Below are 25,283 nucleotides of genomic sequence, written 5' to 3'. Positions count from 1 at the left end.
ACATCTAACATTTTTTTTAAACATACTAACGTTTGCATTTACAGAGTTAAGCTATACGTCATCGGACTTCCCTGCCAGTCGGGGGCGCACTTCATAATACAACATTCCTATTTCTAGCAAAAACAACCCTACAAAACTCTTCTTCCAAGTCACCTATTTAATGTAATAAACGCCTGTTATAAGTATCAGCCCAGAACGGTACAACAGATATAAAAGTGGGACGTCTGCCAAAATAGGGAGGGGTTTCAGAGAGGTGTTCTCACTAAGAAGGTGATGTCGTAAAGCAGTATGTCGTAAACCAGGTGCAGACTGGGGGCTGTTATGAGGAGGGGGTAATGGAAGAGAAGGGGTTCACACTCCGCAAAGCTGCGTTTAGACAAAAATCATGGCGGATGGCCCCAGGTGCCAGAGGAGAAAACAGACACAGCCACGACGCAACAGCGGTGAGTCCCACATATTGAATTCAGACAGCACAAAGAAACATGAAAGAGAGAAGTTGTTTTCATTTTACTGCGTGAGGTTTTTTCACCTTTAGAGTAGTTTAATGGCGACTTTGTAAGTATTGAAGTGTGAGAGTAGGCTGTCCCAGTGTTACTGCACCGTTATACCTGAGTCTCCCCGGACCGTTATACGGAAGGGCGCGTGCTTTTCCACCCGTTAGCATGCACTAGCTTCTTAACTTCTAAATACTTTTTAAACAATTATTTTACAACAAGGTTAAGTGAGAATTACGTTTATCAGTATTAGTCTTTTATAGAAACGTGGAGCACGGTTGTGCTTTCTGTTAACACATTAAAAACTGGCACATACTTTTGACAATAAATTTGACTTTTTTTGTCTGCTGGGTTTTTTATTTTCTTGTTGTCATAAATCACTAAAAACTTTTTTAATCGCAAATTTAATATAACACGAAAGGGCGTCCAGTTATTCTCAGTGTTAACAACAATGTCACAAATGCATGCACGCCCAAAAAGTCTGTGCCTGTGCTTTAACTGTTTATGGCGAAATCATTTAGTAAAGTTGGTTTATTTTTACAGACATTACTTGATCATTTAGCCTCTTCTTAACACAGATAGTCGTGCTTTGATGTCGCTTTCACTTTAAATAGCCTCACCGTGATCACGTAGCACAGTTTACCATTCACATTATGAGCACAGCGCAACCTTTTCCTGCCTGTGCGTGCGTATGACACCGCGCGCTGCGACGTGACGCGCACAGGAGCCGTCAACGTGTTTACCTGAACGGTGAGGAGACAACGGATCAAGCCAATGTCCTCTTTTACCGTCCGTCGTCCTCCTCCTGTCTCCAGAGCAGCGAATACACGAGCGGTAAACGGAAATCAGTGCGTGATACGCGATCTGCGCGAGAGAAGCGAGGCACCCAGCGCACGCCACGGCAAATGGCAACTTGTGCAGGTAGAGAGAAGATGGTGTTTGATGGCAGACGTGCAATGTCGACCGCATCGTTTGCATCACCAAATTGACCATGGATCTGGTCTTTTCTCATGCTTTTTATATTTTGGGCGCCCGCGCGTCTTTGCTGGACGCGGGTGGTTTATTTGTTTGTTTTCATTTTCGTGCAGTTTAAGTGGATGTGAAGTATATTATACGGAGTTATGTAGCACCCGATGTGGTTGTTGGATGTGTTTTCCTTTAGATATCACCGTTAGATCACCGTCACCCGTGAGGTATTTATGTAATGGCGGTGTGGACCGTTATTTGCTGCAGTGAGGGCGGGGCGGCAGCGCTCGCATGTCGGAGAAGAGCCAGGTAGGATAGGTGACGAAACACCTACATAGGTACCTTCATCGTCTCGTTTTTGTAATTCTACACATTTGATGCTAAAATTCACAGTCTGCTGCTCACACTAAAACAGTTTTGACGAGCCTGGCGTATTCAACATGTATTTCTTTGTGGGGAAACAAAGATATTATTCGCAGCCCTGCATGGACAGGTCTCGAGGCACTGCTCCGCTGTTTTAATTTGTCGAGAACTCGTGGTTTACAGTTTTATGCTTTGTGACTGTTCTGAGCAACGACGAATGGTTATAATGTATGAAAGTTTGGTGTGTATAAATACACAGCGTTGGTGAACAGGTTATAGCGCGGACTGACGTATTGTGTTTATGAACGGGCGGCGTCACGTGACCACGAGGAAGTATGCAGCTCACAGTGAATGCTATTTTAATTTTTAAGTGCAACCGAGGACTCCCACTTGACATACACGAGACATTACGATTTTAGGGGAAATGAGGTCACGCTGTGGTCCACCCAAAGCTCGTTTCATTGGTTCAATTTCTACCGAGCTCTGTGTTTCAATCCAGAGCAATGTAATGTAGGCGCAGTAGAGATCACACGAGTTTGTGGTTAAGTCGTTTGTTTACATTTTTACAAGTGTTTTTGCCCGTTTGGGTTTTTGCCCGAGTTGGGAGGGAGCAGCACGTGTGTGTGATTCATATACCAGGACTGTCAAACTCTGGTTGCAGTTAAAAATGGTATTTCCTGTTACCCGTGTTTGATGATGAGCGAGAGCTTTGATGAATTTAAAGGCAGGTGTTTCACATTGATGGGTGCAGAATGTAAATAATGTTTTAAATGTGACATTTTGCCCCCATCAGTATTGAAATGTGTATGTAGTAATAGTGTTACTATAGCCTATTTATAACAGGCATACTTAAAGGAATATTCCACTTTCATAAAAAATCCCATTAATTTACCCCCATGTCTTCCAAGATGTTTATGTCTTTCCATGTTCACTCGAGAAGAAATTAAGTTTTTCAAGGAAAACATTATAGGATTTTATTCAATTTTATAGTCTTTATTAGACCTTAACAGTTCACCGTTTCAATGCAGTTTGAAATTGCTGTTTCGATGCTGCTTCAAAAGGCCCTAAATGATCCCAAATAAGGCATAAGGGTTTTATCTAGTGAAACAATCACCTTTTTTGCCAAGAAAAAAAAAAGTACTTTTAAACCACAACCCCTTGTCTTGCACTAGTCCGCAAGTGTGCGTTTCGCATATGTAGTGTGTGACCTTTCAACGTAATTACGCAATACGTAAGGTCATAGTGGCACGTCACACGGTTAATGCAAGACAAGAAGTTGTGGTTTAAAAGTACCCATTTTTTATTTTTTTTGCCGACAATGATGATCGCTTCATTAAATAAGACCCTTATGCCTTGGTTGGGATCTTTTGAAGCTGCATTGAAAGTAAAATTTAAAACTGCATTAAAACTGTGAACTGTTGAGTTCCAATAGGGTGATTCTTACAAAATCCAGATTTAGAAGGTGTCCAGCATCAGAATTTTTAAAAGGCCTTTGAGGCCATTTTTTGCACATATAAGATTAAAGTCTGAACTTACTATAACCATTATTTTTAGAGAATTCAAAAATATTTTCTATAGAATTATTTAAATTTTTTAGATTATCATTTTCAAAAGTTATCATTACCGCAACATGATATTACATTAAATAACTCATGTTTCTGTAATGAGAACTAAAAAGTTGTCTAGGTACTATGACAAACAAAATTTTAACTTTTATCTGGAGAGAAAAAATAAGAACTGCTTACCTGGTAGCCATCTTGAGTGTCACAGTCAATTATGTCCCTTCAAACTATTTTTTTTTTAATGTTAGTTACTTGAGGGCTTAAACAATGATTGAAAATTGTTGTGGAGGATTAGAAAATTGGTCTTGGACACATTTATATTCCTTATTATTGTCTCTACATTTACCAATGATACCCAAATACCACATGTTTCTTTACTGTAAATGTTTATAGTATAACATGCACTGAAGCTTTTTATTTTTTAGATTTTTTAATTATAAATATTTCCATGTCAAAAAACCCAAATCCAGTCATGGACACATTGCAGTAATGAAAATTTTCCCCTTAAATGTGGAAAAAACCAAATTTGGTTTGTAAGATGTCATTTGAAATCATGTGCAGAATAGTACATGAAGAGATGTTTGTAACTGTATGCTTCTTATTTTGATTGCATTTACTTTTTTTAATCAAAATGTTTCATGACACCTCATAAGTCTAATTTCGCGAGAATCACCCAATAACGTCTATTAAATTGAAAAAATTCTTGCAATGGTTTTCTCAAAAAACATAATTTCTTCTCAACTGAACAAAGAAAGACATAAACATCTTGGATGGCATAGGGTTGAGTAAATTATCAGGATTTTTTTTAGGATTTTCTTTAACGAGCTATTTACGAATATTTATTATTTCATCATAGGAATTTACACTTAAAACAATGAAGCATAGATTATTTTGTTGATATTTCCAATAATAAACTTTATTTTGGTTCACTGAATAAAGTTTGTTTTAAGATGGTTGAATTAAACTGGGCATCAGCTGATATTTTAATTTCATAATCTGCAATGACTTTTTTAATAAGGCATAAACAGCTTCTTTCTGAATATGACAGACACAGATGACACTGACTTCGTAGTGTGTAATGCAGTTTGTCAGAACGCTTGAGGTCGTTCTCGTGATACTCTCTTATGTTAAATCAGAGCAGAATGATGCATATTGTTTTCTCCTCTCCCCCCCATTGTTTGTGTGATGCGTGTGTTAATGCAAGTTGTAAAGGTGAGGTTTATGTATGCGAATGACGGGCAAAGACAACAAAACGAACACCTGTAGAATTAAGCTCTTCTTACACTTCCCTGTTAATGGAAACGGGAAATGTGAGGCCATTAAAGAGCTTTTCACATTTCAATGTGTGCATGTGTTTTGGGGGGGCTTGTGACTGCTGGTGAGCTCTTTTTGCATGCTAATCTCTCCCAGTGGTTTGCCGCCTCTTTGCAGGCAGGGGGAAAGTTTCTCAGGGTAAAGGGGAGTACTCATCTCTTTCTTTTAGAAGGGTGGGGGAAGGTTGCAGGGAGGGACTTGTGTTTTCAGGGGAATTACAAGAAATATTCTGGGTTCCATGCAAGATGGAAATGAATCTTAATCCACAGAAGTAAGTGATGTTAAATACTACAGCAAAAAGATGAAGGCCTCCTTAAGGCCTTTAAAAAAAACAATAATCAATGTTGCAGTGAAACACTAGAAAGTACAAAGGAAAAACAGCCAATGCATACATTTTAAAATGCATACTATTTTAAACGTATAGTCTCAGGTCCGGAAAATGGATGTATAATCTGTGAAAAGTTGCTCCCGATATTGCACTGTACTTGCCACGGTAAACTACTATTACTGTTTCTAAACAACGTCAAACAGACCCACTTCCATTGTAAGAGATCTTGATTTTTAAATAAACAAGAATACATTTAAATATGTTTGTAGTGATTCAAATTAGGACAAAAAACTTGTGAAAATATTATTTTAAGCAGAAATATTTTGGTAGATAAGACTTGGGGATGAATGAAAGAAAATGGACCAGAAGATGGTGCAGTGTGTTTAATTGGTCTCACCTGGGTTGCATGGTGTGGGTATATTAAGGCTCTTATTAGACCTGGGAAAACAGAGATCGCAGTGGCGGCTGCTCCCAAAGCTGTTTAAAATTGATTATGTCCCAAGACACAAATACACACAGCACCTAAACATAAACACACACACACACACACACACACACACACACACACACAGACTGGCAGTACATGTAGCACAAGGCAATGAAAATCTCTCTATTGTAGTACTCGATAACTTTAACATATGTCTGTAATGTTACATATGGTTTGCATATTTTTAAAGCTACATTAAAGAGATTAGTTCACACAAAAATGAAAATTCTGTCAATTTACTAACCTTCAAGTTGTTCATAAAGTTCTTTGTTCTGCTGAATACAAAGGAAGATACCTTGAAGAGTGTTTGTAAGCAAGCAGATCTGGGGCACCATTGACTTCCATAGTAGGAAAAAAATGCTATGGAAGTGAATGGTGCCCCAGAAAAGAAATTTACAAACATGAGTGTGGGTAATTGTTTAGTAAAATATCCCTTTAAAATGCAGTGAGTTGATCTCTGCACTAAATGGCAGAACAAAATAGAGTAACGCGAGTAACAAAATCATTTAAATTTCAGAAATTGTAACTGCGTAACTGAATTTAAAAAATACTTTGTTACATGCTTGTTACCGCTTTGTAATGCGTTAGTCCCATCACTGCTGGGGACCCAATAATTAAACGTGGAAAAGTCAGATTTTCATCATATGTCCCTTTTAAAGGGTTTTACGGTCAAATTTGTTAAATACCAATGAAATGACTAAAGTGACATTTGTGAAAATAAGGCATTTTAGTTACTGACTAATAATCTTTTAATTTCCATTAAAGTTAAATTACTGAACCTAAACAAAAATGCTTATTTACAAGAAAACATGCCAGACGCACTTAAAAGGTTTTGCATCTGAACTCTTCATATTTTGTGGTTACACTACCTGCAATATTTGCACTACTTTCTTCACACTTAGTTTTAAAATGCCCAGATGCAAACCGATCTAGCTGCTATCAAATGAGAGCATTATCAGTTGGTCCATGGTTTTGTGGTGCTACAGTGTCACCTGCTTTATTATGTTATATATTATGCTGGCAAATTTGTTGAATGTGTTTTTGTTAAAGACATTTGTTTACCATCCTCAGAAAAGCAACAGGTCAGAGATGTAAACCAGGCTGTTTTACTAATCTGTTTCAGTTTTATCACTGGCAAAACTGACTTAAAAGTCCAGTGCTACTTTAATCGATACATTTCATGTCTCTTATGTCAAGTGTGTGTGTGTATGGTAGCAGGTGCACCCTGTAACAAGCCAAATCACCTCATCCAAGGAAATGGCACATAAAATAGAGGTTGCCATGGCGACTGGATTGTGTTGATGATGAGGTCACACTGGAGCAGTTTTACCTGCAAATACAATTTGTCACACAGGTCGTTCATGTGCACAACATAAACACACTTATGAAAGCGAATGTACCCAAAAATTGTTTCTTCACCTTGCACTTCTTATTAAAACTGAATGACTTCTTGTTTTAGGAAAAATCTAAGAGAAATCATTCTGAACAATTTTCACGCTGTAACTTTTCATTCAACAAACATGCATGTGCACCAGGACAATCTTCTGTATTGATACAGTAACCTCATGTGAAGAACTGAATACAATAATAATAAGATGTTAATCACAGACAACCTTGCCCCTGCACTGCAGGCCTTAATTTTATTCACAAATTAACACTTGTTGTGAATTAAAGGGATAGTTCACTCAAAAATAAAAATTCTGTAATATTAACTCACGGTTATGTTGTTATAAACCTGTATGAGTTTCTTTATTCTTTTGACAACAAACTGAGATATTTTGATAAATAATGGTAATGGAGGGCTTCACGGGTCCACTTAAGGTGCTTTTCCATTGCATAGTACCCCACGGTTTGGTTTGGGTCAGCTCACCTCACTTGGCTTGGTTAGCTTTTCCATCAAGTTTAGTGACACTTCGGAGTAGGAGGGATTATAGACGTGTCGTTATATTTGCGCTGCCTACTGATGTGACATCATACAAGTGAGAGCGTCGTTGGACATTCCCATACATTAATTTATTTCTGAGTCCGCCACAAAATTAAAATTGACACCACAAATAGATGTTTGCACATTGCGTTTATCACTACCTCTGTCTCACATGACAGTTTCTGTACAAACACCCGTGGTGTTGGTCGACGCGCTCCGCTGAGCCTCATTTAAGTTGCATTTAAGCATATATGCGGATGTGCGCATCGTGAATGTGCCGCCACAAACTGCAAGTCTGAAAAATCTCTTAAGGTGTTCCTGATTCTTTTTTTCTGAAATCATGAGGTTTTCCTACGTTCTTTAAACTGCTCTTCCAACCTGTGGATGTTTTTCATCGCTAAAAGAGAGTTTGGGAAATTACTGCAAAGCTCAGATGACAACAGGTTTAGTCGAGGCAGCGCAAGCTAGAATGAAGGTAAAGCTAATCTTGCATTATAGCGTTGATGCTGATAGTGACGATTCTCTCAGACCAATCAGTGATCTACAGTTTTTTCACATCACGTTTTGGTATCAGCTTGGGTCGCTTGGAAGCCCAATGGAGGTGGTACCTAAAAATGTATTGGGTACTACGTACTGCACCCAGTGGAAAAGCTCACAAAAGTAAGATGACACAAACTGTGCAATGGAAAAGCGTCATTAGACTTGAAAACCGGAGGTCCGACCCGAGCGGGTTCAGGTCTAAAAGTTTCATGTGTGCCTCGGACAGTATAAGCGGCATCGGTTTTGGGTAATTTGAAGTAAATGTGTTTTTGCCGAACGGACCCGAGAAGACCCAAACTTACCTGTGTGTGTGCATCAAGTCCTTTTCCAACCCCCTCTCTGTTTGCTAAGAGCGTTTGCATTTGCCTGGCAGTAGGTTAATTTTCGTTGAGACACACCTGTCAATCAATTTTGAATGCACTTTTTAGCGGTTAGTGGTGTCGTCGTCAGATAACAAATGAAAATAAATGGAGCAGCAGGCCAAATTGGTTGCACCGGGCCAGACTGAATGCACTGAGGTTTCTTTTTGCCTGACTGGTGCGTGCTGGCTACAGACTGCGCACACGTCAGTGCTGTTTACATTCGGGTCCAGTCGGGTTAAAAAATAAATTGCCACAGGTTGGGTCGGACTTGGATCTTTCTTTAAAAAAAAAAAGATTTATGCATGTTAGGTTTGGGTAAAAAGCGATTTTGGTCATTTCGGGTCGGGTACATTTCTTTGGACCTGAGAAGACCTCTGGATGGTAACTAACCACACAGCTGACGGTAACCATTGACTTCAATAGTATTTGTTATTCCTTTCCTATTATGAAAGTAACTTAAACATTAATTTCTTGTACTTAAGTTTTAATATATCATAGATCTGAAGACACTCACTTCACATTTCCAGACAAATCTCCAAACATACCTCTGGCATTTAAATCAGGTTTGTCCCGGGCCAATAGACATGAATCTACTGTGAGAACAGAGAGAGTCCTTAAATGAATATCCATCTGTTAAGCACAAATACCTGTTTTCCCAGAAGTACCGCTCTTCACATCAGTAATCTCTCTCTTGCATGTTTTTGTCAAATCAGATGCATTCTGACATCAAAAGATTTGTGTAATAACCCGGGTGTCAACACATTTGAGGGAACAGAAAGCTTAGAGAGGAACCAGTTTTTCTTAATTTGGCCGCTTTTACATCATTTCCTGTTTATATGTGCCAGCTGTTTAAGCACCAGAAGAAAATAGACAAATAAATAATAGATAATGATCTGCTGTGTACTTTAAAACACACAGTTGACACTTGCACATCTGGAATCATTTATCACGTGGACACAAAATCGGCTTTTCAGTATCTCATTTAAAAACTGAATCTCGCAGAAAGGAAATATCAACGATACTACGTACGTATAAGTGTTTTTTTATAAAGTAACATTAAACCCTCCACCTTTCTTCCTTCCTGCTTCATCTCTAATGATGTCGCACAGCAGGTAAAAAACGTCTATCTGCTCAGCAGGAAACTGATCTAAAAATAGCCGAATCCCACTTCCTGTCTTTAAAACAAAAACACTACCTTTAATTGTTTGAGTACATTTATTGTTGCGCCAAGTGATGCAAGTGTGTCTTTGTATATCCTTTTTTTGTTTACGTTTAAGTACTTAGTCTTTCACACAAAGATAAAACTACTAGTATAAAACAGCAGTCACAGATTAGAGACACCACCACATAATTACAACATCCTGTTTGTAAGCACACGTCTCTTCTAAATATACAGAGTCAAAAATGGCGTATATATTCATTTAATTTGTGACACAGTTTATACATTTATTTTTGTTGTTGAACTGAACACGTGTTTCTTCTGTACCTGCAGTGAGGAGTTTCAGAAGCGTGCCGGAGGCGACCTCAGATTCAGATGATGAAGACAAACTGCACATTGTAGAGGAAGACAGTATTCACGACGATGCCGGCCGAAAGCCATCAGTGTTTCAGCTCAAAGCTTCACGACAGCCTGACACGGTCAGCCAAGATGGTGAGTAAAGAACCTAATACAATTAAATACAAATCAATTTTAAAAAGTACTGCTGGAGTTCATACATTCGTATTTTGTATACATATATCTTTTACTTTCAACAGATGGCAGCCTGGGGCCAGATGCTTTGATACAAGAAATAAGGATCAAAGGTCAGTCTCGAACAAACCATGCACACTTACTCGCAGAGCTTTTAGCTTTTGGCCATATGGGACAGCAGTAAACGTTAGGCTGAAGAGGGAAATTAGGATCAGGGTGTAACATGCATGAGGGCTACTGAAGGTTTTAACCTTTCGGGGGAACATGTGCTACCCTCCAGGCCACACCTCTGAACTGATAAAATGGAGTGTTGGGGCTTTGAAAAGTTGGAATGACTGTGAGGGGCTGTTTATAAGTTTTGGTTAATCTGATGACAAGTGGACGAGAGTGACACATTCACGTTAACATCTGATATTTTAATCCAATTTTTGTCCACTTTCAACCGCTTCTGTCCTGATTATTGAGGGGGTGGTCACAATCGACGAAAACACATCTTAATACCAGGTGTAAACAGCCTCTAAATGTGGACGTAAGCACAAAACTTTTCACACCCTGTTTCACACCTGTATTTAGCATCGTCCACTTGTGATCCAGCCACAAAAGACCGCCTACTCTCCGCCTATTGATCTAATGTAATGTACTGAGCTCAATGTTTTTCTATTAGACATGACTTCTGTGTGTTTAGCGCAATCTTGGTCTTTCATTGATAAAATTGAAGTCGCTGCTTTCCGCCCCTTCATTTTGCGAGCGTTTAAAAGTTGCGCAAGCTTATTTCATCAATTGCGTTGAATATGTCAGTAAAAGCTCTTACATATACATGTTTACTTACAATACAAGAAAGGGCACTCTGACATAATATTAGTTTGCATCAATTTAATCCCATCATTTCTCCTGCTTGTGATTAAATGACAGCAGAGGGACTCGCCCCCAGACCACCCCCTCAAAGTAATCAGGACAAAACAGTCGAAAGTGGACAAAAGAGTATCAGGTGTAAACATGAATGTGTCTCTCTTGTCCACTTTTGATCCGATTGACCAGGTATAAACAGCCCCTAAATGTACAGCATCAGTGCATCACTAGAGATGCAACCTTCTGTAACAGAAGGTCATTTGTGTTTTCAGTTGATCTAATCTGCCTGTGTGTTTTTGAAAGAGGAGTGTGTGACCGACGAAGAAGATGCTGATATTGTCGTGGCCGGTGAAGATTCGCAGCAAGATACGACGAATATTTACCCAGATACCCCAGAAGAGAATCAGGGCACGCCAGAGAGGGGAGTCCACGATGAGAATGGTACCCAACAATGTTTCTGTATTAATCCCTCATTCTTCCTTTTTCCCTCCTGGCCTTTTGTTTATCTCTGTTTCTTTTATAGTTTATTTTATTTTGTAAACATCAGTTTCTGGTTCTTGATGTTTTCTAAACTGTGCAAATCCTCTCGCTCACCCTCACTCTCTCTTTTTCCCTAGGTACTCCTGACGCATTTTCCCACCTGCACACCTGTCCGCACTGTTCCCGTGGTTACAAGCGTCAGACCTCTCTGAAAGAACACATTAGACTCCGACATGAGAAGAACGAGGACAACTACTGCTGTTCCCTTTGCAGCTACACCTTTACCTACCGCACGCAGCTGGTCCGTCACATGACCGCCCACGGACACATCCGGGAGCAGGTACGACACCCCCACTCACACCTTTGAGAAGTTCACACCTTTGCCCCGGGAAGCCTTTGTTCTCAGTCAAACATCGTCTGTGACACTTAAGCAACAGCTTTTTCCTTCATTTGACCGTGCTTCTTTCTCTCTTTTCAGAGGAAAATTTCTCAATCGGGTGGAAACAGAAAGTTCAAATGTAACGAATGCACCAAGGCCTTCAAATACAAACATCATCTGAAAGAGCATCTTCGTATCCACAGCGGTTAGTTGCATGCAGAAATTATTTTGAATTTGCTTTATATTGTAGGTTATATTAGCAAAATACGTAGTTAAATGCTGCTGTTTATCACCATGCTTTGTCTCGGTTATATACATTTGATAGTTTTATTAGTATTTTAAGTGAGAAATTAAGTTATATATTGTACAGTTGGGTATATATTTAAAAGTGCAGTTCATTATTTTTAAGTAACATCAAAATAAACTTGTAACTATGCTAACTACGTTATATGTTGAGTAGCTTGCAGTTAGCCTATAGTAAGAGTAAGAGTTTTATAGTAACTTCTCTATCACTGCTAAACTGTTATGGCAAAAGGCAACCAATACAAAAAAAAACAATACCTCATTAAATATTCACATGCTTTGTCTCAGTAACTTTGACACGCTGTTAGCTTTGCCATTGTGTGAAAGTTTTGGCATTTGTTCGAAACAGAAAGCAAACACTGACACTACACTATACAAATAAAATGCAGCCTGAAGCAAGGCAATTCAACCTACAATTTTAAGTTTTGACTTGTTATTAGTTGACAACTTATAAAAACAATTGTTTCACTTAATTTGTTAAGTTAAAATAACAAAAAATATATATTTATATTTTTTTTAAAGTGCGACTGTCTGTCGCTGTCCCCTTTGTTGTCTAGTATTTTTATTATTCTTGTCTTTTGACTGTGTTATTTCTTCTATTATGGATGGCTTTTATTTTATCTCAACTTTGTATCTATCTATTGTACAGCACTTTGGCCACAACAGCTGTTGTTTTAAATGTGCTATATAAAAAATTTAACTAAACTAAAATGTGAATTTACATGGTTGAAATAATAAATAATGCAAATGTGACCCTCGAACACAAAACAAATACATTGTATGGGTCAAAATTATTGATTTTCTTTCATGCCGAAAACCATTAGGATATTATGTGAATATATTTTGTAAATTTCCTACTGTAAATATATAAAAAAATATTTATCATCATTAGTAATATTTATTGCTAAGGACTTAATTTGGAAAACTTTAAAGGTTTTTATTAAAAAGGTTTTTATTAAAAAGGTTTTATGGTCCAGGGTCACATATAAGAACATTAGAGGGACATTCACATTATAACAATAACTATATTAGCATCCGCACTGACCACTGAACGAAAAAACTAACTTTATGCTAATTCACCCGCGAGGCACAGTACTCGCACAAATCATTTACCTTCAATGGCTAGTATTGCATATTTTCTTTAATAAAAACGCTTGTAATTGTCTACGGGTAACCAGCAGATGTCCTTAACACACTGAGTTTGCATAACTCTAAACTCGTGTTGGGCGATATGCCCAATTTTTTGAGATCGTCCTATCGTTAGCCTGTGAGATCGCCGATACACGATAGTATCAGGGGTGGGGCAGTAGTTTACTCATTGACTTATTTGTTAATTTTTTACTCATTTATGACAAGTCACTTGATTGGTGGACAAAAAGAATCAAGGGCAACACTGTCATGACCGTAACCTTCTTAACTAATGCCATTAATCCGAACGCGTCATTGTGCTCTAAAATGTCCTGCGTGCCAGGAAGCGGGAACAACACATTCGCTGGTTTTAAACCCTTGCGCCCCTAACAACCTCTTTAGTGCAAGGAAAGTCAGAGCCGTGTTTATTACAAGCTCATGTGCAAGGAAGAGTCTGAATCATGCGCATTACAAGTTTAGGTGCTAGAAGGAGTCAATGCCGCGCGCATTCAGGTCCGAGCAAGAATCCAAGATGCGCGCATTAAGTTCAGGTGCGTGCGAGAAGAAATCTGTGCGCGTTACAAGCTCTCTCACACAATGTGAAGCCCACAAACCACTAATGCGAGGAAAAGCACGCAATGCGCATGTTAATGTGAAACTATGATGATGATAATAACCATCGGCAACTATCGTCATGACAGCCTGCTATTGGCGATATGTCTGACAGTAGTCGATACACAATACTATCGGCACAACCCTACCCTAAACAGTGAATCTAGTAGTTTGTGTAATCTAATATCTTACAGAAAGTGATTCCAAAGATATCATTCATTGTATCTGTATCGTTATAGTAGGGGAGGAACGCTATTCTCTTTAATATAAAATGATTTTTAAAACTATATTTTTATAGTCATCATTATAATGTCAACGGCCCTTAACTTTGGGTTTACAAGTAAGTGTTGAATCTCAAAACTAGGATATAAATTACTCATGTGGGTAAAGTATGAACATTGTACATGAAAAGCTCAGATGCAAACACCGTCAAACACCACCTCCTGTGGTGGTTTTTGCTAAAGCAACTTGCATGCACTTAGAGGGTTTTGCAGCTAAATACAGTCAAATTTGTTAAATACCAATGAAATGAATAAAGTGGTATTTAGCTAATATTCTTGCTGTGACAATTCATTTATTCTAATGAAAACTAATAATATCATGATCTTTCCTGTTTCTCACCATATCTCTCTACGCATCTCTCTTTCTATTTTAATCCAGGCGAGAAGCCGTATGAGTGCTCAAATTGTCTAAAGCGCTTCTCCCATTCGGGCTCCTACAGTTCTCACATTAGCAGTAAGAAGTGTGCAACCATGACCCCGACGGTCAACGGCTTGCCCCAAACACCTGGGGTGAAAACAGCTCTCACCATTTCTGGGCCAACACACATCCTTCTGAGAGAAAAGATGGACGGTACCAACAAGCAAGCTCTCACCATTACTCGGCCCACACACATCCTTCTGAGAGAAAAGGTGGACATTACCAACAAGCCTCTACAGGAGCAACTCCCCCTGAAGCAGATCAAACAGGAGCCCGATCATCAAACCAAACCTGCGTCAACAACGCCAACTGTGGCCAATGGAGTTGCAGGCCCAGTTCAGGCCACAACACCTCAAGGCGTCGTCCAGACCTTGGTGCTGCCCACTGTCGGGCTGGTCCAGCCAATCAGCATCAACCTTAGTGACCTGCAAAATGCGCTAAATGCGGCGATGGATGGTAACGTTACTAGGCCAGTGTTACTTAGTGCCAACGTGAATGGAACAGGCACCAAAATTGTAGGGACAACGCAGGCACAATCACCAACTGTTGTGTTGCAGCCACAGCAGTCGCAGTCGCAAATGCTCTCTGCCTTCTCCGTGCCAGTTGTGGGCCAGGATGGAAAAGCCAAAATTATTATCAACTACAATCCCCAAATAAACCCACAACTAGGTGCACCAAAACCGAACACAACACAGCCTATTGTAACGCTGTCAAATGTAACAAAGCCTGCTGGGGAACAAACCGATACAGCACAGGCTACATCTACTGTGTCTAATGTCACACAGCCAACCGTGGTGCAAGGTCAAGCAACCCAGTCCAGCTTAACTGAAACCCAAACATCATCCACACTCAATGCAAAACCAACACAGATAAATATCGTCAGGCCAGTCCAAGCCGGAAACCCCAGCAAACCTGCGTCCATCATCAAGATAACACCTGAACAGGCTGCCAGGTTGGTCCAGGCCCGCGCGTCGCAACCAAAGTTCACCCAGCAAACTCTTTTGCTGGTGAGGAGAGCAGATGGGACCCAAAGCCTTGTTGTTCGACAGGTCGCTGTTGCCAATCCCAATACACAAGGCACGCCAACGGTGGAGGCGAAGGCAGCAGAGATAACCTCATCCCCAAAAAAGCCTACGAACACACTTACATCACCAGAAAAAAAGGAAGTGACAACAGAAAACACCAGTTCATTGGAGGAAATTTGTAAGCTACAAAATGTGTCCGAAAACATCAAAACAGAAGCCGCCTCTCCATCCAAAACCCCGACTGAGATGGAGACAGAGGAAGAGGAGGATACAGACACAGACAGAAATAAAGAGGAAGGGAAACAAACAACAGTTGAAAATGCGGTCTCACATTCTGGAACGGTTCACAGCGGTGTTGCCTGCGGTGATAACTTCCATAACTATGCCACTTGTCTGGTTTGCGATAACAGCCCAGGCAAACGTAACGGAATCGACGGCCTAAAAACTGACGCCAATGGGTCGCCTACAACTATCTCCCTCACCTCTCTACTTGATAAGGATAAAAGTGGAGCAGCAGAGCGCCTCCTTCCTCTCCTGAAGGCCTACAGTCAGAATCCCGAGCCTACAGAGGAGCAGTTGTCTCACGTTGCAAAGACGGTTAAACTGCCTCTAGAGTCGGTCAGCAAGTGGTACCAGAAGATGCGATCCAAGAAGATTTTGCTCCAGGGTGCAAACAACCTGAAAAACAACCAGCAGGTGAGCACAAAACAAGTTTTATTTATTATAAAGACAAGAGTAAAGCCCAGAGTATAGGCTCTTTTCCGTGTGCGCGAACGGTCAAGGAAAAATAAAGTAGGAAAAAGAATACTATGGAAGTGAATAGAGTTCATGAATGATTTGGTTACAAACATTCCTCAAAATATCTTCCTTCATGTTCATCAAGAAATTTATACAGGCTTGTAACAACATGTGAGTAAATGATGACAACATTTTCATTTTTGGTTGAACTTTAAGACATATCAGACCAATTTTGTTCTCAAGATGCAAACCAGTATTGTTTTTTGTAAGGTATGTTTGTTAAAACTACTAAAATGTCCTAACATAACTTATGCCTAGTCCAGGATTAATCTAAACCCCGTCCAGGAAACTGCCCATGAATGTGCTTGATTGATAAGGTTTAACTTAACCTTCTTATCTGTAGGAAAACACACCGTGTGATTCCACTGGGGTGAACCCAAGTCAAGACACCTGCACTCCTCCCGAACCTCTTGATGACACTTCAACAGATGTCCAGAATAGACCCAACAGCACTGATTCTTCACCTGCCCCATCTCCAGCCAGCCTGTCCACCGACGATCTTGTCATTGTAAAGACAGAAGACGTGGAAGAGGAGTTGCAGTCTGAGCCTCTGGACCTCTCGCTCCCCAAGTCCAGCCCCGCTCAAGCCAGCGTCGCCACCAAGCTGCCAATCTCCACCCAGAAGGAGCCACTCAACCTTACCTGCCTCAAGAAGCAGTCGTTGCCAGGCAACACCATCTATGTGACACAGGGGAGCACAGGCTCTTTGAACATCATGGCGGCGTCATTGCCGACACTCGTTGCCATTGCAGAGCAGGGAGGAGTTCCGTGTATAGGCGCTAACAAACGAACTATCCTCATACCGCAGCTCACCTACACGTACAACAACAACTCCAGCGTCCAGACGGCCGACAGCTCCACTGCAAATACAAAAGGGATGGTGATACTCAACAATTCCCTGGTAAGGACAGCAAATCACATCAGACTAATTTTTAATTTTCTGTTTGCACTCTTCCTCATTTTCTATTTCATCTGTGTCCATCAGAAAGCGACGGATGCTGCGACCGACTCCGTGTCAGGAGTAGAGGACCAGAACGATGAAGATTCGCCTGTCCAGAAGAAGAGGAAGAAGATTTCTGCCGGCATGTATGCCTGCAATCTGTGTGATAAGATCTTTCAAAAAAGCAGCTCACTGCTGCGACACAAGTACGAACACACAGGTACGTAACACACCTGCATAACTCATCACATCAGTTGGCCCCAAATCTATATAGATCTGTAAAAGATGGCACAAGTACACTTTCTGCACGTAATTGGTTTGGTTCTGAGGTAAAAAAAAACATGTGATACGCTAATGAAAAATTTAAACTATTAATTGTAAACTAACTTTTATTTTAAATACCAGATAGGTTATTTGCAGATGTTGCTAGATTTGTTACTTGGTTATCAACCGAGTGCCACAGGGATGACGTATTTTTTAGGCAAAACCCAGAAGCGAGTTAGCATTTTAGCACTTACGGTTCCATCATCCCGAGGTAAAATGGTTTATTTTATTTGGTTTTGATTAAACTCCTTTAATAATAACTTAAAACTTAAAAGTGTCTTAAAAAGGACGGTTGCTAACAAGTTGCTACATGATACTACAGACATTGTTGGAGACTTTGAAGGGACACGGCACTTTAAAAAAAATTGCTTCCCCTAGAGTTGAACATTTGATTTTTACCATTTTGGAATCCATTCTGCCAATCTCCGGGTCTGGCGGTAGCACTTTTAGCATAGTTTGGCATAATCAATTGAATCTGATTAGACCATTGGATGATAATAATCAATGGATTATGCTAAGCTATGCTAAAAGTGGTACCGTCAGACGCAGAGATCGACTGAATGGCTTTCAAACAGTAAAAATCAATTGTTTAACTCTAGGGGAGCTGGAAAATGAGCATATTTTCAAAATCAAAAAAGTGGAGTGTCCCTTTAAAAGTCATCATGCATTACGATCTCAAAAACAACGTAACATGGGCAATTCATCAACGGAGTATTTTCCTTATCAAGAAATGTTTTAAATGCGTTTAATAAAATTTGAAAGCTGTCAGAAGCTTGGTGGTGATGACGTTTATGTCATGATCGTGGTGCAATTCGCTTGTAGTCTAACTGTGGGTTCACACCAGATGCGTTTAAGGCAGTGAAATTCGCGTCTACCGCTTGTAGTTGGACGCTTGAACATCTTGAGTGTACTCACTTCATTCGTGCGTGAAATTCTAGTCATTGAGACATTCACACGGAAATTCTCGTCATGGGAGGGGCTTCTGCGACTCCGCTCGCTTCCTGTAATCACGTCAATACTAGAGTAAGCTCCTGATTGGTTATCGCGGTGCGTTTTCGCCAAAGTTCAGATTTTTCAACTTGCGCGTTTCCTGTGGCAACGCTCAATTCACGTCATTGAATCGCGTCTACTGCGGCACACTAAACGCCTAATTTGTACCGCGAGACCTCCAGACGACGTGTCAACGCGTCTTTACATTGACTTAACATAGAAATCACCATTGAATCACGTCTACCGCCCGTAGTTGGAAGCTTGAACATCTTGAGTGTACTCGCTTCATTCGTGCGTGAAAGCCACATGTGAAATTCTAGTCATCGAGACATTCACACGGAAATTTGCGTCAGAAGCTGCGACACAAGTTTGCGCCGCGAGACCTCCATGCGCGTCAATGTGTCTTTACATTGACTTAACATTGAAATCACTTGCGCTTGACACCTCTAACGTGGCTGGTGTGAACGCAGCATAATGTTAGCTTTTCATTTCTAGTAAATGCATTTAGACTTTACAATTAATAACTTGTGTTCATTTCTTAAGATCATCTTGTTAGACAAAACGTGCAAGTGTCATAAACTTTTGTTTAAAACTGAGCTTATTATTTATGATAACCAAAAGTCCATGGGATAAATAAAAGAGCTTTTTGGCGAGAGAACCAGTGTCACACCAACTTCAAAAATATGTCATTCCTCCAGCACTCCATGTATAACATTTATACATCTTCAAAGTGTAATATTTCTTTTTGGGGATACTGTACTTGTTCAAACATCACCATCATTACTGTTCCCAGGTAAGCGACCTTATGAGTGCGGCATCTGTCAAAAGGCTTTTAAACACAAGCACCACCTGATCGAGCATACGCGACTACACTCCGGAGAGAAGCCCTACCAGTGCGACAAGTGCGGGAAACGTTTCTCTCACTCCGGCTCTTACTCTCAGCACATGAACCACCGATACTCCTACTGCAAGAGAGAGACCAATGAGCATCCAGAACCGAACATCACCTCCACGCCTCCCTCTCATCTCGACTCCGATGACAGAGAGAGCGATGGAGAGGAGGAAGAGGATTTATCCGGTCTGGACATGAGCGAAATAAGAGTTATTCGAATAGGAGAGGATTATGACGACGACGAGGAGGAAGAGGAGAGTGGGGCAGAAGAAAAACAAGGGAATACACACGAGGAACAAGAGATGGAGGAAGGAGATTCAGTGATGGAGTTTCGAGATACTGACACTCTTGAGGATGAAGTGGGGGACATCATTGAAATGGAGAGTGGCATTGAAACGATGGAGGAGTCGGGCAATGGAGAGGAGGACCTAAATCTCAAAATTATTGATGAAGAACATGCAGAGATGGCAACAGAGTTGCAAGAAAATGACTGAAAGAGTGTGACCACTTCTGCATCCAGTTGCTATGGAAACTGTCTCAGCTCTTTACTGTGTATAAAACCCAGGTGTGCCTGATTTACAAACCGTATTTTCCTTGTTTCAAAGAAACATTCAACTTTATCAAGGAGAAAGAAACGAGTCCAGACTTCTTGGGACTCGTTTTGCTTAGTTCTGTTACCGAATCCCCCTGGTATGTGGATTTATCAGTGTTCATGTTTTCTTTTTTCCTCAATTTTATTGTCTGTACAGTCAGATTTCTATACCTTTTATATTTGCCAATGAAGTTTACGAAATCAGTATTTTGAGAAGAAATAACGAAATTCTGCACTGCAGGTATAACCGGTTTACTTACAGGCGTGAATCTCACAATAACCGTCAAAAAAAACATATTTCACCCCAAGATGAAAAGAAACCGTATTGTGCATTAAGCAAATTCACCACCGTGTTAATAAGGACTGTTATATTTTTATTTTGCAATGGGACATTTTCATGAAATATTGAATTGTTAAGTACACCTGTAAGTATACATCAAAGTAATGATCATTGTCACAATTCAAACATCTTAATTGTCCTAAAAAGAAGAATATTTTCTCCTTTTTATCTTGGGGTGAAACGTGATCCAGGCATTTCTGTGTGAGATTCACCCATGGATAATGCCTCAAGATACCATTCAGTATTTTTTACCTTATTTAACAGGTGAGCTGTTGTTTTCCCATCTTATCGTTTGTCTGCCTTATGAAGGAAATTAGCTTGCACTTCACCGTCGAGAGCTCATCTGTAAAGATCGAGAAGGTCAAATCAAATGAATCATTAAGTGAAGAAATATAGGAATGCTTTTACTGATAGCATATACATTGTAATGTGCTATTCAAACGAATTATAATTCATTTTAGAAAATGTGTTTTGTAACAAGCACTCCAAAGCAGTTCTCAGTTTTGTTTGTTTTAAATCAATGTGTGTTTAATAATCATGACATAATCATAAGGAAAAACAAAAACTTCAGTCAGGGAAAGTGTTCGTTGTTTGTGCCAGTGCGTTATTTCATTTACCTTTGTGTAGGCTTTACGTTGTAATGTGTCAGTCTGTGTTTCACCGTTCATAGTAGATAATCTAAGGAACTGCACACCCACAGCCTTATGCAAGACCGCCAAGCTGTAAATGTCATTTACGATATTAACATAGTGCTCCACAGTCAGATGGACAATCTAGACGTTTAGTTACCTGGCCAAGAAATTAAGTGAATTAGACAAGATCAATAAATTGTCAACTTTGGCCAAGAACCCAACAAGCTAGTGTTAGATGTACAGATGTGCCAGAAATTGTACAAAAGGTTTGTAACACTGCCCTCTACCTGTGATAATCAAAATGGCACGTTGTCTAGCTGTTAGTGACGTTCACCCCACGCTCGTACAGGTTTTTAGTGCGTAGAAATGATTTTAACGCAAATAGTCTTTGTTGTTTTCCCCTTTTAGTTCAAATATTGTTAACTAAATGAACAACACTGTTAAAATAAGAAAAAGATCTAGTATTTCTAGCCCTATACAACCAAACATTGATTTTCAACACAAATCTAGTAAATTGTGTAAATTGCATGCTATTGACAAAACCAATGTAAAAAAAACTCCTTGTTGCACTTAAAATTTTAAGTTCAATCAACTTGAATTTACAATTCATTTCAACTTTCTTGACTAGTGAGAAGTTGCTTATTTTTATAATTTGTAGCAATTCCTCACTAGTCAAGAAAGTTGAAATGAAGTTGATTTTTTTTACTTTATTTATATCATTTCTAGAAATTCCTCACTAGTCAAGAAGTTGAAATTAAGTGGACATTTTTAAAGTTTTTATCATTTATAAAAATTTCTCACTAGTCAAGAAAGTTGAAATTAAGTTGACATTTTTAAAGTTGATTTTTTTTTTCAACTTTTATAGCAATTCCTCACTAGTCAAGAAAGTTACAATTAAGTTCAAATTTTTAAAGTTGATTTTTTTCAACTTTTATCATTTATAGCAATTCTTCACTAGTCAAAAAGTTAAAATAAAGTTGAAATTGTTAAAGTTTTTTTTAACCTTTATCATTTATAGCAATTCCTCACTAGTCAAGAAAGTTAAAATTTAGTTGAAAATTTTTAAGTTTAATTTTTTTTTCAACCGTTATCATTTATAGCAATTTCTCACTAGTCAAGAAAGTTGAAATTAGTTGTAATTTCAAATTGATTAAACTAAAACATTTAAGTGCAACAAGGAACTTTTACAGCGTTTCATTCAGATATCTAAATATTTTATGCTTTGTACAACTTTATGTTTGAAACCATATGAAAAATTAAGATGAGTAAGTAAACCAAGTAGTTATAACAAGCCAACTACTAGTATGGTGAAGAATAATTTCACACAATTTTTACATTTGAAGGATATGAACCATAGGATTGTAAAGAAAAAGGGTGGAGCTGAAGATAACCCATGCTTGCCAAATAGAGCTAAAAACTACACAAGTTAAGATTCATAAAGCTGAGACTAAATATTACTTAAAGTCAGTATGTAATATGATACAGGAGTTATACACACAAGTATAGGAAAACAAAATGTCTTTCATTTGCTAGAGGAGTGCAGGATGAAAGCAGCACTTGGTATAGATGTATAGGATATTGAAATGTTTTTAGTTGATTGTGTTTAAGCAAACATTACAGTATTATTAATTTCAAATGTATTGCTAAATGTTTATTCTTTTATGTTTATGCATGTGTATATTGTGTTTACCATCAGTATTATTGTCATTGACAAATGTTTTGTTTTTAGAACCTTGTTATATATGTATTATTTTTGTATTGCTTTATTTATTTCATGTGTAATACACAATACTGCAAGTTTAACACAGTAATATGTTTTAGAGTTCATCTCAGTGCCACGATAAACAGTATACAAAAGCTGAACTTGACAGTGTTAAGTAACTTTATACTGCTACAGAAAGCCTAAAAGTAAGACCGTATTTTCAGTCAAGTAATTATTCATAACTGACCCTTAAACCTGTGACGAAAGAGCATGAATTCATGTTGTTGTACTGGTGTTGACATTGCGAAACTGGAACCAAAACAAGTCAATTCATTTCATCTTCATTTTGTTTTCATTTGTGCCAATTTTGCATTGTGTGTGTATTATCGACTTTCCCCCGAAATGGATGATGAATCCATAATTTGTAGGATTTCGTCCTTTGTTTCTTTTTATGATTCCCCATATAATAAAATGAAGTGAAGCAACAGGTAGTTTTTTTTTATGGCTTATTCTACCTTAATGAAAGCACGCCTAAAATAACACAACAGCGTTTACTTTGTTACACTCTCAGAAAAAAATAATCCCATTCATTTTTGCTTGCAAAAATAAAACCGCACCAGTGCCATTGCTTAATATTTGCTGCCCCCTGTTGGAAAAGTTTTGGTAGTAACACACCAAACACAAGCTGTCAGTTTTCATCTTTATTCTGATAAGCCAAAGCTTTGCAAGGTACAACAAATATTCAATTGAATTAACTTTTTTAACACTTATTAAACATTTTAATAAACTACATTAATACGTTTACTCTTTTTTCCCACCACGGACATACTATGTCAGTACCATCATACATTTTTACAGATCATTCGAGTAAGTACCTCACAATCCTACTGTATGACGGTTATATTTGTCCTACAGTGTACTGTATTCCAGTATTTAATAAGCGTTTTTGTAATATGCATGTCCGGGTATTGGTAAGGAACTGATGTATCCTCTCAGGGTTAAATGTGCCACGGCAGGAATCAAAGAGCGTCCACATACAGTCTGAAATTGATCTGACATACAGCAAGAACCCAGCTGTATGTCCAGAAACTCACTTTGATATTGAATTATCAACAGGAAATCAAGTCTGAGACTCAAAAACGAGACTCAAAGCCAACAAATGTTTGAACGTACCCCACAACTCATTTCCAGAAAGTTTAACACGGTAACTCCAGCGTGCATCTCCGCAGCGATCATCTCATTGGTCATTTCTGTCTGTCTTAAAAAAAATGTGATCCATCACCGCAAGGAGATTTATTATTATTAATATTTACATTATATACTGTAATAAGCTCAGTTCATTGTGTCAGTCATTTGATGTGCTTTTCCATCCATGGAGATATGAAGTAAAATGTAGTATCCTCAAAACGGAAATCTAAAATCAAACTATCAAATTTGTCCTTTAAGCATCACTGTTTTCAGTCGAATCGAATATCTCCAAAAGCCCTCCTGCTGTGCTTTAGATGGGAATGTAATTGATCCAAAACTCGTGTAATCCAAAGGGAACGGAAAAGTTTGTGTGCAAACAAAAATGTTACATCCAGTAGGAAAAAAACTGCTGTAAAAACGTAGTCCAATAAAGATGCAGGCAAAGAGTTCATTTTGTTATGTTAAAGAATTGGTGGAGGTTTTTCTATAACAGATAGTCATGTAAACACACCAACGTAAGTTAAGTTTTCGAACTGCCAGACAAAGAGCTGTGGGTCTTCAGCAGTAAACAGGTTGGTCTTCAGCAGTCCTGGCCTGTTGAGTTCGGACAAATGGTCGTCATGAGTGTGACCTACCTGCCAAATATGCTCTCATATTCTGTAAGAATGAGCTCAACGATCTGGTTCTGGTAGACCATGTGCACTGCCATATTTGCCGTCTCGGTCTCCGGCCGCAGGAGTGTTGGGCCGAACACGATTGCTACGCTCTGATAGGTCATTCTGTTCTCGTCTCCATGCTGTATCACTCTGTAGAGAAAATAAGAGAAGGAAGGTTTAAAATATTTATGTGACAATTCTTGTTTGTTAAGTTATTTGAATGTGTATATTAAATTCAACCAATTGTGAGGCTTAACGACAAAGACATGGTGATGGCGGAGCCAGGAAGTATATCGCTATCTGAAATATTGCCAAAGACGCCGTTCCAGGGCGCAGGAAATATGGCAAGGGAGACGCAGCATCTCAGTCCCTTTTTCCAGAAAACTTCTTGCATAAAATAGATTCAAGCACTTTCATGACCTGTCTCTATGTATGTATTTTTTCAAAAGCTTCCCAGGGTCTTGATTTTTTCCCCGCAGATTGACAAACTTTCAAGGATTTTTAAGGACCGTGGGAACCCTATGTGCTGCTAAATACAGGTTCAGCTAATACTCATATTTCATTCTCATATTACAGCATATGATACATTACTATCATTGGGAAAGCAGAGCAATTTGAATCAACTTGGATCTCTTCAACCAATCAAATAACGGCCCAGATGCTATAATTTGTATCTACAGACGGGGACTGACTGTCTTATAACAAGCCAAACATTTAAAAGATA

At 38.9% G+C, this 25,283-nt stretch overlaps 2 protein-coding genes across 10 annotated transcripts in view; one reads left to right on the top strand and one right to left on the bottom strand.

Annotated features, from left to right (window-relative positions):
- The first annotated feature begins 180 nt into the window (after positions 1-180).
- Positions 181-23,200, top strand: zeb1a (zinc finger E-box binding homeobox 1a). 2 transcript variants are annotated; one of them, XM_065262154.2, is made up of 10 exons: positions 181-443; positions 9,833-9,991; positions 10,096-10,143; positions 11,183-11,320; positions 11,497-11,699; positions 11,838-11,943; positions 14,442-16,201; positions 16,647-17,204; positions 17,289-17,463; positions 19,351-23,200. In XM_065262154.2, the coding sequence occupies exons 1-10, from the start codon at positions 386-388 to the stop codon at positions 19,941-19,943; spliced, it is 3,798 nt and encodes a 1,265-aa protein (XP_065118226.1). In that variant the 5' UTR covers positions 181-385; the 3' UTR covers positions 19,944-23,200. The 2 variants fall into 2 exon arrangements, with proteins under 2 accessions (XP_065118226.1, XP_065118227.1); XM_065262155.1 differs by lacking the exon at positions 181-443 and adding an exon at positions 1,175-1,415.
- arhgap12a (Rho GTPase activating protein 12a) overlaps positions 22,246-25,283 on the bottom strand; it is a 43,727-nt gene continuing 40,689 nt past the window's right edge. For all 8 annotated transcript variants that reach the window (XM_065262156.2, XM_065262157.2, XM_065262159.2 and 5 more), the window contains one exon: positions 22,246-24,709. In XM_065262156.2, the coding sequence (XP_065118228.1) occupies positions 24,535-24,709 (175 nt within the window). In that variant the 3' untranslated portion in view covers positions 22,246-24,534. The remainder of the gene's footprint in view (positions 24,710-25,283) is intronic.

The sequence above is a fragment of the Paramisgurnus dabryanus genome, chromosome 6, assembly GCF_030506205.2.
Source record: "Paramisgurnus dabryanus chromosome 6, PD_genome_1.1, whole genome shotgun sequence".
NCBI classification, from domain to species: Eukaryota; Metazoa; Chordata; class Actinopteri; order Cypriniformes; family Cobitidae; genus Paramisgurnus; species Paramisgurnus dabryanus.
The sequence above is the reverse complement of the archived record's forward strand: the minus strand, read 5'-3'. Positions and strand labels throughout refer to the sequence as shown.

What these genes read in the sequence shown, in the direction of transcription:
- zeb1a (XM_065262154.2), top strand. Translation starts at nt 386, where the DNA reads ATGGCGGATGGCCCCAGGTGCCAGAGGAGAAAACAGACACAGCCACGA. An exon ending in TGACACGGTCAGCCAAGATG is followed by an intron (nt 9,992 to 10,095) that starts GTGAGTAAAGAA and finishes TACTTTCAACAG; the next exon opens with ATGGCAGCCTGGGGCCAGAT. An exon ending in ACCTGAAAAACAACCAGCAG is followed by an intron (nt 16,202 to 16,646) that starts GTGAGCACAAAA and finishes TCTTATCTGTAG; the next exon opens with GAAAACACACCGTGTGATTC.